General features: G+C 46.6%; 1 protein-coding gene across 2 annotated transcripts in view; it reads right to left on the bottom strand.

Moving 5' to 3' along the window:
- Window positions 1–16,228, bottom strand: part of FRAS1 (Fraser extracellular matrix complex subunit 1) — a 290,434-nt gene that overhangs the window by 43,778 nt on the left and 230,428 nt on the right. For both annotated transcript variants that reach the window (XM_014578940.3, XM_075929458.1), the window contains exons 43-51: window positions 14,097–14,351; window positions 12,069–12,257; window positions 9,010–9,129; window positions 7,863–8,042; window positions 5,097–5,221; window positions 4,592–4,732; window positions 3,210–3,437; window positions 1,524–1,637; window positions 841–991 (exon numbers count right to left, since the gene is read on the bottom strand). In XM_014578940.3, the coding sequence (XP_014434426.3) occupies window positions 841–991; window positions 1,524–1,637; window positions 3,210–3,437; window positions 4,592–4,732; window positions 5,097–5,221; window positions 7,863–8,042; window positions 9,010–9,129; window positions 12,069–12,257; window positions 14,097–14,351 (1,503 nt within the window). The remainder of the gene's footprint in view (window positions 1–840; window positions 992–1,523; window positions 1,638–3,209; window positions 3,438–4,591; window positions 4,733–5,096; window positions 5,222–7,862; window positions 8,043–9,009; window positions 9,130–12,068; window positions 12,258–14,096; window positions 14,352–16,228) is intronic.

Genomic DNA, 16,228 nt, shown 5'->3' with positions numbered 1-16,228 from the left:
AAAAGCATCCAAGTCAATTATGAACCTACGTTCCATTTTCAAAACTTATTTTCCAGGAGATTTAGGCTCCCGAGTACCTGAGCCCATTTTGTAAATGAAAACTTTTACCCAATAGTACTATCAAGTCCTAATTAGCCATTAATTATAGGTGTCTACCCAATTGTCTTGCAGAAGGCAATCAGAAAAGTAGGAATATATTATCTGGCCAAGGTAATATTTTCATTAGACAAGAAGAGCCAGAAGCTAGACCTACAGAAGGCATTTTTAGCTCTTCAGTGAGTACTGCAAACTGCATCCCAAACATTTTCAATTTATAAAAGAATTACTGGGGAAGTGACTTGCAACTCTTTAAAACAGCATGCCTCCAGAATAAACGCTGAAAAAACTTGGAAGTGTTTTTAAAAATCCAGCCATAAAACAAAATACTTCAAGGTGGATACCAATGTATGGGTGAGCCCAATCCAAACCTTCCATTCAAACACACACAAGCTTTGGTGATGTTCAGACCAAGGTGTAAAAACCTATGGTTGGCCCTAATCAAACCGACAGCTTCAAACAGCCCTGAGCACTGGGTTGATAGGGATCTGGATTCAGGACCACATCCATGGAAAACATTTGGTTTCTTGAACTGGGAGGAAAAATATCGAAGTTTGCTTCATTTTAAATTTAACCCCCCCCCCATGTTTCTCATACAGGGGAGAAGGACCTTATTCTCTTACTGCACTGGTGTAAATCAGCAACTGAAATCAGGGACATTGCACATCACAATCAGTCTCTGTGTTTCTTTAGTACATGAACTATGTTGCCATAGATCAATAAAATGCAGTCCTGCTTCCCTACCTTGTGTAAACATAGTCACAGCTGTCCCTGGTTTCAGCTTGTTCTCCACATGACCATGTTTGGGTCTAGTTGTTATCTCATAGATCAGCTGTTTGTCCTCTGTGTCGGGGTCCATAGTCAGTAGTTCCTTCTTGGTGATCAGATTTGTGGCCTGGATTAAAGCCACACCAGAGAGATTACACAATTTCTGAGATGCTGCATAGCAGGTCTGATGAAGGGGCTAACTGAAAGAATTGAACCGTGGAACATTACTTAAGCCATGTCTTCACTCCCCGGAAGATTGACACTGCTGCAATGGATCTTCCAGAGTTCAATTTTTGCAAGTCTAGTTAAGACTCACTAAATCAAACTCAGAGGTACCTCAGCTCCTGCACTTGCCAGGAGTGCTCCTGTCGGCCTCCCGCCATGGGAATACCACTGACCATAGCTTAAGGTGAGCTGACTCCAGCTACGTATTCTATGTAGCTGGAGTTGCGTACTTTAAGCTGAGCGGCTGAGTCTAATGTAGACCTGGCCTTAGAGAGGGATCATGCATTTCCCTAGACCAAAGGGCACACTCGGGTTTTTGTGAGTCCCAAAGAAGAGCGATGAGACATTTTGGAGTTTCTTGCGCCTGTCGCTCCCCTCCCTCTTCCGGGAAAATGAACGGGCCAGTTCTAACAGAGCTGAAAACAAGCTGTTACCATGCCATCCATGTACTCCAGCCACTGCAGGCCCAAGTTGGTGACAATTCTGGGGGTCCCATCATCTACAGGGAGAATGTCCACTTTGAATCGCTGCGGTGCCGCTGTCACAATCTAAGCAAGAGTCCAGACACAGAGGTCAGACCTTAACGAGCTTCCATGATTAATCAGATGAAACAGATGCAGGGGACAGGGGTTCAAATACAATCTGCATTAGCCTCTTTCCCCCACAGCATTAACAGAAAAATACCCAGTGCCAATACCGCAATGGCAGACAATATTTGCTGCTGGTCGACTTGACGCTGACTCTCTATAGCGCTGCTACCCTGTGGGGTCGGTAGCTCCATTTCTTTACATTAGTGAAGATGCAAAGCACCTTTCCTCTTTTGTTGCAGCCATTTGAATGGACCAGATGATTTAAGACTACACTGCAATCACACTGCTGGGCAAAGCACAAGGCTAATATGATACCGCAAGAGAGCTATAATTGCATCAGGATAAATGTCTGATTCTCAGCTAGTGCAAATCCATGTAGTGCCTTGAATTTAAGTGGATTTTTATAATTTGGGGGTCAGATCCTCAGCTATTGTAAATCTACTTTTTGTCAGTCAAATTGATAAGCAGGAGGTTTAAAACAAACAAAAGGAAATTTTTCTTCACTCAGTGCACAGTCAACCTGTGGAACTCTTTGCCAGAGGATGCAGTGAAGGCTAGAACTTTAACAGAGTTCAAAAAAGAACTAGCTAGCCATTGATGGACCTAACCTCCATGAATCTATTAGCCAAGAAGGATAGGAATGGTGTCCCTCGCCTCTGTTTCTCTGGAGGTGGGTGACAGGGGAGGGATCACGTGAGGATTACCTGTTGTGATCCCTCCCTCTGGGGCATCTGGTATTGGCCACTGTCAGCAGACAGGCTACTGAGCTAGATGGACCTTTGGTCTGACCAAGTATGGCCGTTCTTATGTTCTCTACAGTGCCACAGGACTACTTGTTGTTTTTAAAAGTTACAGACTAACATGACTATCCCTTTGAGATTTAAAAATCACAAAGCACACAACACCTAGAATCCGCACACATACAATCAAAGCACTAACCCAGCACCCACGGACCAGCCATCACACAACCATTAACATCACGGAGATATGCCCATTTATACTCACAAAGGATCTGCCCCCAAAGGTATAAAATACAACAGCCCAACGAAACAGGACATTTTCAGGTAGCTTTACATCACTTACATCACTGTCGGCAGAGGGTTGTAAATTAAACGTATCAAAAGTGCAAATGAAGCCGGGATTTAAATATCCTGCGCTTCATTTGCATAACGGCAGCCGCTGCTTTTTTTCAAAATGGAGCTTTTAGGAAAAAAAAATCCAGCAGTTTAGATGGGGCATTTTTGACAGAAATGCCCTGTTTTGAAAGATCCTGTAATACTCATTTTTTTGATCTTTTGAAATGGGACATTTCTGTCGAAAATGCCCCGTCTAAACTGCAGGGTTTTTTTCAAAAAACCCTGTTTCGAAGAAAAGCGGCAGCCGCCATTATGCAAATGAAGCACGGGATATTTAAATCCCGGCTTCATTTGCACTTTCGATACGTTTAATTTATATGCCTCTGCCGGCAAAGGGGTATAGTTTAGATACACCCTTACAGGAAATCTCCCTCTTCCCCCCATTCTCCCTTACTTCTTTCCCTCCATCCTCCACAACGAAAAAGGGATTGGTCCCATCTGACACAGTGAAGGTGAAGCGATCCTTCAGGGAGTTGCTGCCATCGTGGCTGTAGGAGACCCGGTTCTGGTAGATGTCATCCATGGTGAAGGTGGCTGTCTGGCGATAGTGCTGCCCATTGCTGGTGTGTTCAATCAGCCCATGGCGAGGGGGTTGCACGATGGTGAATGTGATCAATTCAGCCTGCCCAAAGGAATGGGTGGGTGGAGAAGGGTGCAAAGCCAGTAAAACATCCTTGAGCAGGAGGGGTGGGTTAGTCTGGCCAACGGAGCTCGGATTCAAGCTTGTTACCTTTTCACCTGTCTTCTTTTCAGGTACAAGATTTCAAGAGAAAGACAGAAGAGCCCCAGGGCAAGACAACTACCTTCTCCCAATGTCACCATCTCCATGAGGACAACAGTGGTCACGTGCTAGATCGGCCCCTCAGTTCCCCTGTCTGATATGCAGTCTCTACGGCCATGATTCATGCAGTAGCAGCATGCAAACACACTCGTTCTTTTGGCAGAAGAGCGCAAGCTGCGTATTCCAACAGTGAAATACTGTTGTTGTGCCCAGGGGACATGGTCCCATGGCTTGATTAAGAAATGACATGCTCAAGAGTAAGGTGGCTGACCCAGCATAAGTTCCTGTTGTGGCCAGCTGAGGCAGCTGGGAATTTCACTGTTTTAGGGGAACCGTCCCCAGGTGGAGTGAAATCATCCAAGGCAGCTCTATGCCCACTCATAGAAATGCCTCAGCATTGCAAGTGTAGGCCATGTCAGTTACAGCAGCCCTGAGCCTCCTCTCACTTTAATCGCAGGCGTTAAGGCTGTGCTGCCCCTTTGAAGTGCCGCTGTGGTGCTTCAAAGGGGCAGTGCAACGTGGAGCCTGAGATCAGCTGCGGACTCCCCAGCTGCCCCGGGCTCCACTACTCCTTTGAAACACGCAGAGGTGGCGTTTCAAAGGGGCAGCTGCCTCACAGGTGAGCCGGAGATCAGCTGTGTGGTGGCTGCCCCTTAGAAACACCACCTCCGCATGTTTCAAAGGGGCAGTGGAGCCCAGGGTCACCTGGGGACTCCCCAGCTGATCCTGGGCTCCGCGTGGCATTTCCCCAGAACCCAGGATCACCTGCACCTTTGAAACATGCATGGAGGCTGTGCTGCCGCTGCCCCTTTAAAATGCCGCCTCTTGGGCTCCTACCTTGCCCCCCCTACCTTGCCCACGGGCCTGCACAGGCTGTTGGCTTCCCTGTTTAGCCCTGTGCTGGGCGGAAAGACATTCGTTTCAATCCCTCTGAATGCAAACGCCGTTGTGCAAGGGAACAGGGAGAGAGGATGGGAGAGCAATGCAGGTCTTACCTCTGTGTCTGCATCTGTGGCTTTAAGCTCAAACTCCGTGATGGTTTTCCTCACCCCTTCCTGCACTCGCATCCCAGGGCTCTGCACCACAGGCAACGCGTCGTCCACTGGATTAATGGTGATGTGAAATATCTGGCTGACCTGGGACAGCAAGAAAAACAGGCCCTTCCTTGACGGACATGCCCTACTCTGGATGTGTCTTCGATGTTGAGAAGAGCAAAATGGGGTCAGCTCATATATAACACTGCCCATTTTGATGCTTCTTTCCAGCATCCTTGAACACTATGTCACCCTGCTACCCCTCTGCCCCCCCACCTCACCCACGACAAATCCATCTGTACGAACAGCAGGAGTACATCCCAATGCTAGGTTATCAGCTTAGGAGGCCAGGCTTGTTTCATTTCATTTGTGTATCTCCCATACGATGAAAGGGGAATTTACTCCCAACACATCCATCTGTTCTGAAGACTCGACCATCTGCAATCCGCTCAGAGAATCCACCTACCTCATTCGCTCCATCCGAGACGGAGAAGGTGAACGCATCAGCATGCTTCTCTGCCTCACTGGTGTGGATGTACTGGATGCTGCGCGAGGCCAGGTCTGCCTGGCTGAATGAGTTAATCCTTGTGCCTAGCACAAAAGGACAGGGAAAATGCACCACAAAAACGATGAAAAGCAACAAGAGCAGGGAACCTGAAACAACCTCTGGGAAGGACAGAAACACGTCCCCATCCCATACATAGCTCCAACACACAAGTGGAAGGACCATAGGCCGGCGCTTTCACAAGCACTCAAGAGCTGGCCTACCTCTGCTCTCTCAGCTTATGAGAGTTTTACTACTGACTTCAACGGAAGCAGAGTTAGGCTAATGGTGAGTGCTCCTGAAAATCTCATCTGTACAATTCTCCCGTCCTGAAGGACAAAATTATACGAAGTTGACTCACATTCTCAGCAGACTGACTGGGGTATGGTCATGCGGAGTACCTGTCAGTCTATGAGGAACAGTAAATCCCACAATTACATCATCTCTCAGATGACACACAGTGATGTCCCCAACAGGTTTTGTTGAACATGGGCAAAAGATTCTCAGCTTTATTTGGTATAAAAAAAGATCTAGGATAAAATTTTCAAATGAGGTGCTGCAGAGAAAGAGGAACAGACGGGCACATGGTGGTGGTTGTGTCCAGGAATTACAGTTTTGGGAAGATATTATTAAAGAGATTCATCTTATGAGAAAATGCCAGCTTCCTAGAGATCCCCTGACCTGCTTACTAAATGCTCTAATAAAGGAGCTACATTGTAAACAGAAGAACAAATCAATTTTTTTTTTTGGTAGCAGCAAGAATTTGTATTGCATTTTATTAGTAAAAAAATGATTTTTCCTCCTCTGGAATTATGGTATAAAACTATGGACTGTCCTTGTAATTGAAAAACTTTCACACCAAATATGTACACAAGGGAAGTGCAAAAAAAACCAAACTGGTCATACTTTGTTGTGTACACAGAAGAGGACTCTCCCCTAGCCAACAAGCCAGCATCTTTAGTCAGGTTCTTTGACTATTAACTTGATTCTAAAAAAAGTAATATGTAGTGCACAATGTAATATGTTCACATTTTAACTTTGTCTTTATCAAAAGTTTCAAAACCAAACAAAACACCTAGGTTCCATTTTCAAAAGTGATTTAGGCACTTAGGGCCAGCTATTTAAAGGTATTTGGCTGCCTACTGATGCAGAAAAATACCTAGAGTGGGATTTTCAGAAGCACCCAGATGTCTAGCTCCCACTCATTTCAGGTTGCTCTTGACTGAAAACACCTGGATAAAATCTGCAATCTGCATTTTCTAACAAATTACTATCAATTAGTTTTCGGCCAACTTCAAAAGGTACAGAGGTTTGGTTTAGATAAGCAACAAAAAAAGTGGATGACTTTTTTTCAAAGCCTGTTTGATATTCATTAAGTTAGAAGGCTTGCAAAGACACACTTTCTTATGAGAGCTCCAGTACTTTTTGCTTAGAGCCAGGGCCAACTACACAACAGGAACCACCTCTTTCACAGAATTCCATCCTATTGACGTCTGATGCCTTCCAGATCTGAAAGAGCAGCCGCACCAGAACCAGCATACTTAACGAGAAAAAAGTTAATCCCGCTATTTCAAACTTCCAAGTATTAAGTTCAGTGTTTGGTTCGCATTCTAGGCAAAAGTCTGGAGGAAATAAGAACGCTAACCACTTGTTCACCACTTTCATTTCTTTCTAAACCAAAACTGTAAGGGAACAGATTGCTTTCTGAAAACACAGCAAAGATTTACAGTCCATTAATCTAATGATAGGTCACACTAAAAAAATAAATCCTAGATAAACAGAATCCAAGTCAAAGGAACATATTGTTTGAGGATACAGGTTTAGAGTAATTCATTAGACAGGATTAGCGGACACATAATATCCTGGGATAACTGGCCCTGGAAGGCAACCATAAGATTCAAAGATTACATTTGAGGGAACTGTTTTGTAAGTCTCACAGACGGAACAAAAAAGCCACTGGTAGGTCTCCAGAAAAGGTTTGTTTTGACCATACTGAAATATTAGGTGAGTCATACAGAAGAATGTTAGCCAACTTCAGTGCTCAAAGTGGTCTCCCATAAAACTTTTGCCGAGTTGGCTGGTACATCATACCTTGGGTATGTGGAATCTCTCTCCCCCCTCCCCAAACTTTGTGATTAAATTCATACATCTTAAGCAATGCAGAGGAAGAGGCTGCAGTTTTTATATCAAAATGTGTATGACTGCAATGGCAAGATACTGAGGTAAAACCGGGCACGCCCAGTTACAAGCGATGCTGGTTGTGAATTTTTGAGACATTTTGGAATCAGCCCTGAAGCATATGAAAATGAATCCCCTTATTATACGCAGCATGAATTTCAGTTTAGTCAGAGAGACTGTGAGTTATGCGCACTGCAGTTGTCTGAAATAGTGGATCACAAGAAAGGGAGATTCACACAAGCCAGTGGCATGAGCTACAGATCAGAACTGGAGTGCGGAGTAAAACCAGAAGGTGAGGTTATCATGGGTCCTAAACTATCAAGCAGTGGAATCAATAATTCTCTTTGTGGGTTACAGAACATGCCTCATCTCCACTGGCCTGTTTTTTAAGTTCCCTGGTTGTTTGAGATCCCCTTGAGGCTGTTATTCCAGCCAGACATGTTTCAAGAAATTAACTTTTAAAAAGCTTTCAAGTCCCCAAAACCTGTGTCAAGAGGGAGTTTTGCAAACCTGGTGACGCCGCATGCTCCAGGTGACCCAGCTGCGGCTGTTTGGTGATTCTGAACAGGAGAGTTGCAGGCTCACTGTCCTGGTCAGTAGCAGAGAGCTGCAGCGTTGTGATCTTCTTCACTGAATTTTCATCCAAGACCAGCCCTTTGTTAGCTATGATGGAGGGGGGAAGTCTGTCCTCTGAAAGCAGCGGGGGTAAAGTGGCTTGAATTAGGATACAATCAAGTTATCCTCCTTGGTTTGTGCATGTACGCACACACGCACACATGTATACATATGCTCCAGCAAACATTTTCAAAAGACAAATAATTTTTACCTGAGTATTTTATGTGGGGATGAAATACATGATGCTTCACCTAAATGTCACCAGAGCTAATCACAATCGCAATTGGCCTGAATCAAAAGGCATTCAAGCCAGTGGGCTTCAGTAGGCTTTGGAGCAGGCCTGACATGAATAATGAACTATTCTTTTAATAAGCGATCTTTCCTATGCTCTGGTTCCGGTGGGTTGTGAGTTGCCAATAAATGAAACCCAAATCATCAAGATTGAACTCTAATTCAAAGATTTGGGGGCTTCTTGCTTATAGATGGATCTAAATTAAGTTTGAGTGTTTTTATTAAAAAAAAAAAAAAAAAAAGATACTGTTCTAGCACAACCGGAAGTTATGGGCTTGACAAAGGAACTGATGAGTGAATTTATATGGTCTGTTTCACTGACAGTCAGATGAGATCAGAAGGTCTATGGGTAGGGTCCTACCAAATTCATGGTTCATTTTAATCAATTTCACTGTCAAAGGATTTTAAAAATCATATATTTCATTATTTCAGCTACTTACAGCTAAAATGTCAGGGTGTTATACTTGTAAGGATGCTGCCACAAAAAGGAGTGTGTGTGGGGGGGGGGAGGGAGGCAGGGATTGCAATATTGCTACTCTGTTTTTTGTCTGCGCTGATGCTGGCAACCGGTGACCGTTATCCTCAATTCTTGCATCAGAGAAATTCTTCTCAAGATATCTATGCCTTTTAGAGCCCCTTATGCCACTCCCTTTATCTAGCACACATGCGTTGGTGCAGGCGTGAGAATCTCACTGTAATTATCTATAATCTTTCATAGCTAAGAAAATCTTGCTCACATAGCATCTTTTACCTAATACGCTAATATAGAATGCCTGGTCCACCAGTTTGTTGCCTTCTACGTCAATCACATCGAAGTTGAAAACAAAATGCCCTCCGGGCTCTCCCTTCTCATGATGATATTCCACTTGTCCTGGAAAGAAGTGGGAAAAAAAGTGGCATAATACAGGCAGTCCCCGGGTTACATGGATCCGACTTACATACAAACGGGGTGAGGCAACCCTGCACTAGCTGCTTCCCCCCAGCAGACCAGGGAGACGGGAAGCTAGCGCCCCCCTCCAGCAGACCAGGGAGACGCGGAGCGGCTTTTCTCAGCAGACACCTCAGCTTGAGAATAAAGGACTGAGGGAAGTGAGGTGTGGGAGAATAAAACTGAGCTCTGGAGAAATGTTTGGCTAGAGTTTCCCCTACAATATGTACCAGTTCCGACTTACATACAAATTCAACTTAAGAACAAACCTACAGTCCCTATCTTGTACGTAACCTGGGGACTGCCTGTATAAGACGCAACATTGGCTGCTGCAACCTATTTTAGAATCTGCCTAGCTGGCAGAAAACAGAGATTGCTACCATTTCCAGATCCGTATGTCACCTCCCTCTCCTCCCGCTTTCCCTACCCCGATTGTTTCTTTCCTTTTGAGAGAAAGGTTTTAAGCACTTGGTATTGAAAATCAATTTCCCTTCACAGGTCTGTATCTGCTACTTTTCTTTCTCTCTTCTTCCAGCTCCACATCACCATCCTTCACAGTAAAGATGCTGGCTATTTTAAAAGTACACTTCATGCTACACTCTGGGTATGTCTACACTACAGCATTATTTCAAAATATCTTATTTCGAAATAACACTTCTACACACAAAATGCATTTGGAAATAGCTTTTTGCTATTTCGAAATAGCGCGTCCACACTGATTGGACGCTGAATCACGTGTAAGGCCAGCTGGAACTGAATCAGGCAGGGCTTCAGGTCAGAAGTTACGTTGTGGTCACGGCGGCCAGCAGGGCACCCTGGGAAGGGCTGGAGGCCCCCTATTTCGAAATAAGCGTCTACACAGCGCTTATTTCAAAATAGCAGTTTTGAAATTGGCGCTATTCCTCATGGAATGAGGTTTACCAATTTCAAAGTAAGCCCTCCGCTATTTCAAATTAATTTCGAAATAGCAGTTGGCTTGTGTAGACGCTAGGAAAGTTATTTCGAAATAATGGCTGTTATTTCAAAATAACTTTGCTGTTTACACATTCCCTCAAGGTGTGTCTAGACTACATGGCTCCGTCGACGGAGCCATGTAGATGACTTTACTCGGCAAAGGGGAATGAAGCGGCGATTTAAATAATCGCTGCTTCATTTACATAAAAATGGCCGCCGCACTGTGCCGATCAGCTGTTTGTCGGCACAGTGCGGCAGTCTAGATGGAGATCTGCCGACCCCAGAACCCTTTGTCGGCAGATCTTGTAAGCCTCGTTTCGGCACAGCGCGGCGGCCATTTCCAGGGCCCTGCAAAAAGATTATTTAAATCGCCGCTTCCTTTCCCTTTGCCGAGTAAACTTATCTACATGGCTCCGTCGACAGAGCCATGTAGTCTAGACATACCCTCAGTGATTAGCTAAAATAGCTTTAACTTACTGTTGAGGGATGGGGAGTTGGTATTGCAACATCTGAAGACATGACCAACCTGCTCACAACTCAACTACAAGCAGATGGTGGGTGGGATTTTCAAAAATGCTGAAGTGATTTAGGAGCACAAGTCCAATAGAGTCAACGGCGCTGCTGCTCCTAAGTCACATGGGCTCTTTTGAAAATCTATGTCTATTACATGGGTCACAACATACTGTCCAGCAGCCACTGGATTAGATGACCTTATCGATTGTGTCGATCTGTCAAGCTCTACAGTGTTATAGGAATTTCAGATTTATGTTTTATGCTGTGTCTTTCTCATTACTTTGGGATTTATGGGGACAACAAAATACCATGCAACTCTTGTTCATTACACCAGTAACAATCTCAGTGTTACCCTGTGAACCTTCATTCTGTTATATCTGGGCCCGATGAACTCTTCTGGAAGCCCAACGCTATTAGATTTTGTGGGACCCCCGCCCCCAAGCTCATGGCTGGAGCAGAGGGTTGGGATAGAGGGCCTGGGTGGGAGTTAGGGTGTGGGTGGGGGCTCAGGGCTGGGGGAGGGGGTTGAAGTGCAATGGGGGCAGCTCCCCTTTGGTAGGTGAGGGGGGCAGCCCCAAGTGGGGGGGAGGGGCAGGAAGCTCTGCACACTGCTCTGCCCTCACTTGCAGGCACCCCCCCCCCCAGCTCCCACTGGCCTCGATTCTCGGCCCATGGGCGTTGTGGGAGTGGAGCCTGCAGGCGAGGGGACAGCAGCACATGGAGTCACGTCCCTCTTCTCCTGCCGGGCAGGGCTAGAAAAAAAGGGCTTTTTTGGCTGTAACCCAGAGCCTTGCAAAAAGACCTGAACTTTTGCCAGCCCAGAGGTCTTTGTGCAGGGTCCCTCTTAGCCCGAATCCCTGGACTACGCCCCCTAAAGCCCCATTCTCAATCCAGCCCTGTCTGCGCTCTGTCATCTTCCATTTACATTTGAAATTCTTGTGGTGTGATGTGTGAATACAACGGGCAGCATAACCGGGCCGGCACTGGCACCTCTCCAGATGTTACCACAATAGAAATAAAGAGGAAGAGCCAGGCAACTGTCAATATCTCTAATTTATGCCCATTTGCTTTAGCGCGTTAATTTGCAACTTTGCTGAGAGGTGAAGACAGAGTCCAAATAGCATCAGCTTGTGAAGTCAAACTACTCTCTCCTTACCCCCCCCCACCCAAACCCTATGCCCTCTCCTCTTCTATTTAAAAACACACATTCAGTGACCCTCCATGCATGCAAGCTGATTAAAAAAATGCTTTCAAGGACAGCGTGACGAGTTTTACATTAACTCAGACAATGGAGACGCTTATCCTTAAATATCATGTAACAAGATATGTTCTATTCCTTTGGTTGGATGGTTAAAAAAATGGGCGGAAAGTCAGTTTTATTTACTGGAACTCAAAGGGTTAAGAAATGTGCTCACCTTTATTTATATCAGCTTGGGTGAAACTTGTGATGGGTCCCTTGACCGAGATCTGAACGAGGTTATCAATTTTAGTCATCTGCAGACGTCCAGTACTGGGATCTTTCTTCATGACATACCTGACCCTCAGGTCATCTGAATCAATAGTTGTAGCTTTTAAGTGCTGGCTTGTGATGCGTGCTACAGTGCCTAGACAGTAACAGACGGCACATAAATAGCTCCACTCAACCCTTCCAGATCACTTGCCCAATCATTCTGAAAGACTTGATTGCATTATTTATAAATAACATGTAACATTTTCAGAGATTTTGCACTTTGTTGCCTCAATGAAGTACCAATTATTTCCCTCCCAGGTCCAATTTTCAAACACAAAGATACCTTAGTCAGTTGCCTAAATCCTGCATTGAGCCACCATTTTTTTCAGAAGAGGCTCTTGCACAAGGAGGAGTGTCTCCACTGCCCCTTCTTGGGCAAGAAAAACCCTCTTGCGCAATGCCGTTACACCTATTACTTTTCAGGAAGAACGGCATTGCGCAAGAGGATTTTTCTTGCGCAAGAAGGGGCAGTGTAGACGCTCCTTCTTGCGCAAGAGCCTCTTCTGAAAAAAATGGTAGCTCATTAGGTATGCAAATGAGGCTTGGCGATATTCCATGTTTAGCCTCATTTGCATATTACCCGCGCAAGAAGCCGCGAGTGTAGACATAGCCCTGGTGTTTTTTGGACAACTCAGTACAAGGAGACTCTACAGAGAACAACAGACTGAGGGGTTAGGGGTCATGACAGAGGAGAAACTATAACAGGCCCTGTTCTCCTCTCACACCCATGATTATCACTGTAAAACTCCCTGAATTACTCCACTGTAGGAGCCGTATGAGAAGAGCAAGAGGTCCAATTATACAATTGGCTAATGAATGGCAAAGTGGAGGAAGGACACGATAGCAATCTAGAAATATTTCGCGTGGGGCAAGCAGGAGGGAGAGGAATTATTTGGGGAGGTTCAGGACAGCATGACTCGGAGGAATGAATGGCACTTTCAGAAAGGTCAGTTGAAGCTGCACATCAAGAAAATATTGTTAATGAAAAGCTATGGCAGGCTGTAGATAAGTTCCAGGGGAAATGGAAAAAGCCTGACACTTAAGACATTTAAAACTAGACTAGACAAAGCACCTACATTGCAGGGACCTTGCTAGGTGGGTTTGATAGATCACCCTTGCCCACATCATTTCTAACTTGTATTATTCCTTTGACATGTCTAGCAACCTGTGTTGCTCTTCCTGGAAGCACAGCAGTTTTTAAGGGTTTCTTCTCCCCTCTCCTCTTCTCCTTTTGCCAGTCCAAAGGTTTTTACACTTTTTTGATATACTGGGACAGAAGCCTTGGCTGAGATGTTCAGTCAGCTTGGGGATTTAAACATTCCCACTTCTGATTACAGTCAATAGGAGCTGTCTCTCTAAATCCCTTGGCTGCCTTTGAAACTCTTGACCCCCTATGTGTGTATTTTAGAAATGTGCGTCTGCCTGTCCGTCCGACTGTGAGTCCATTTTTTCCAGGAACTCCTCCTCAACAATAAGAGCTAGGGTCACCTAATTCTGTCGGCGGCTTCCTCTCTTCCTAACTCAAAGCAAGGTCGGGGTTTGATTGTGCCAGGACAATGGGATGTGCCTGAAATTCAATTGTTTCCCATCAAATAGAAAAGGAGGAGTCTGGTAGGAAGGCGTTATACTGTAGAATGACTATGGGGAGAAGCAAGCGCTACAGCGGGAAGCACTGGTGGGCAGCCTCTGACACCTCCCACATCCATGGGCCGCTCCCCCCCCATCCCTGGGATGCCCTCAGGGTGAAGCCGGCAGCTGGAGCATGCATCCCCCCCCAAGATGGCGTTGGGAAGAAGCCAGCAGCTGAGGTGCATCCCCCTTCCTGCAGTGGGCCAGCCCAGGGAGAAGCCAACATTCAGGATGCGCGGCCCCACCGGGTAAGTCTTCCAGTTAATTTCTGTGGAATTCGTTAGTCTCTCCACTCACACCGTACCAGCTGAAAGCTGGAGGCCCCTGTTCACAGCTAATCTGGGTGGCTCATTCTCCATCGAGAGCTCCACTCTCCCGCTCTCGGTGTGCAGCCCATCTGTGAGAGAGAATCTGAACTCATCCGCCCGTGTTCTGGAACTGCCCTGCGTGTAAACAATCAGTTGGTCCAGGACGTCCTGATAGGTGAAGGAGGAGCCCAGAGACAGAACACGCCCATTCTCCAGCGGCTCTGAGTAAGACTGTCTCCTGCGGAGGCGGCCTGGAGAAAAATAGGCACAGTAAACACACAGAGGAAAACAGTCCCATAGGAGTCACTGATTCTTAGTGTTGGTGTAACTGGCCGCTTGTGCACTCCTGGACACCCGGCAGGCCACGTATTAACCACTACCTTTTCACACCCGCTTGGCACTAGGGATGTACAGGGTTAACCGGCTACACGGTAAGCATTGTCTCTAACCAATTAACCGGCGCACGGCTGAGCTGGAGCAGCCCACTTGGACCTACTGCACTACGGGTCGGGGTCACTCCAACCCACCTGGGCTAGAGCAGCCCCCCGCCTGTTTGCGGCGTAGTGTGGAGGGCCCTACTCGGCCCAGCTAGTGCGTCATGGGCGGGGGCTGCTCCCACCTAGCCAGGCCCTCAGCAAATGGTGACTGAAGATGCAGAGCGCTGGAGCATCTGGTTCTTGGATTCTTGACTAGAGCTAGGAGACATTTTTTGGCAATTCAACTGGCCAGCACAGGGGGAAAGTGCTGTCTTGACCTTACCCTTCCTATTTTCTAAAAGGGTGTCAACAAGGAGGAAGGAGAAAATTTGTTCCTCTTGGTTTCTGAGGACAGGACAAGGAGTAATGGGCTTAAAGTGCAGCAGGGGAGGTTTAGATTGGACATTAGGAAAAAATTCCTAACTGTCAGGGTGGTCAAATATTGGAATAAATTGCCAAGGGAGGTGGTGGAATCTCCCTCTCGAGATATTTAAGAACAGGTTAGATAGACATCTGTCAGGGATGGTGTAGACGGAGCTTGGTCCTGCCTTGAGGGCGGGGGGCTGGACTCGATGACCTCTTGAGGTCCCTTTCAGTCCTATTATTCTATGATTCTATGATTTTGGGGTACTGGAGACGGTAGGGTGCCGTGTGGGGTCTACAGGAACAATTGCGGTGACAACAACACTCCTACCCCCACTAAGCACAGACCGGGAGAGTAAGTTGTTAGAAACAGTGAACAGCAGGTTTCAGGCTGCTACAAGTTATTATGGCTTCACATCTAGCTCTCGACATCAGTTCAATCAGCATCGCGGGCGGAGGAATATTTTACGGCTCGAGGTTGTTTTGGCGTCTAAAACAAAAGGAACCCATCTGCCTCAGCAAAGTAGAACGTGGCTTTATTATTCCTTGACAGGTCATTTTCTCCCTAGGGAAATACATCCCAGCTCTCGGCGCATCACGCGCGCTCTGCGGAGGCTGCAGAACGGCCCATTCCAGCAGGATGCAGCAATTAAGCTAGCTCCAAAGAGCAAGTCTTAGAGTCTAGCAGAGTCCTGTCTACTACTGTCCTGTCTCACTCCACAGGTGTCGCCAAGTCGCTTTCCTCCCTGAATTCAGGAGGCAGGAAGAGCTGGGAGCAGTAAGGGTGGGGAGGCCGGGTAACTCGAAAGTCTCTCGTAGGGTCAGATCCTTAGCAGGGCACCAATCTGTGTCGCTGGGCCAGTTCTGAGGGCAACGGGGTGGGTTCTTCTCCTGCACTGACACAGCAACTGAGCAGCTGCTCCATGGAGGTTTCTTCAACTCAGTGGCTGAAGAAGCCCCGTGCTCCCCTCCTGCAAGTCATCTGTAGCAAGAATGCCAGCAGGCTGCGTGTAGCAGCAGCTCTTCCGGTACTCCTGGGTCTCTCCCGCTCCATGCTAAGGGGACCCTGCCCTGCTGCCATGCCCAGGCAGCGCTGTGACGCCAGGAGAACAGCTTTGCCTGATCACGTCCCAAACTGCTTATTCATTTTCTATTCAAAATGCAAAGGCAGCAGGGAGAGGGGTGCATGTACCACGGGGATGAGCTCTGTGCTGGCCGCTGATCTCAGCCAGCTGCTGCAGGTGAAACCGCGTGTGGGGATGCTGTAGCAGGACAGGCGGAGAGAGACG

The sequence above is a fragment of the Pelodiscus sinensis genome, chromosome 5 (genome assembly GCF_049634645.1).
Source record: "Pelodiscus sinensis isolate JC-2024 chromosome 5, ASM4963464v1, whole genome shotgun sequence".
Lineage (NCBI taxonomy): Eukaryota > Metazoa > Chordata > Testudines > Trionychidae > Pelodiscus > Pelodiscus sinensis.
Note: the sequence above shows the minus strand (reverse complement) of the source record. Positions and strands in the feature narration are given on the sequence as shown.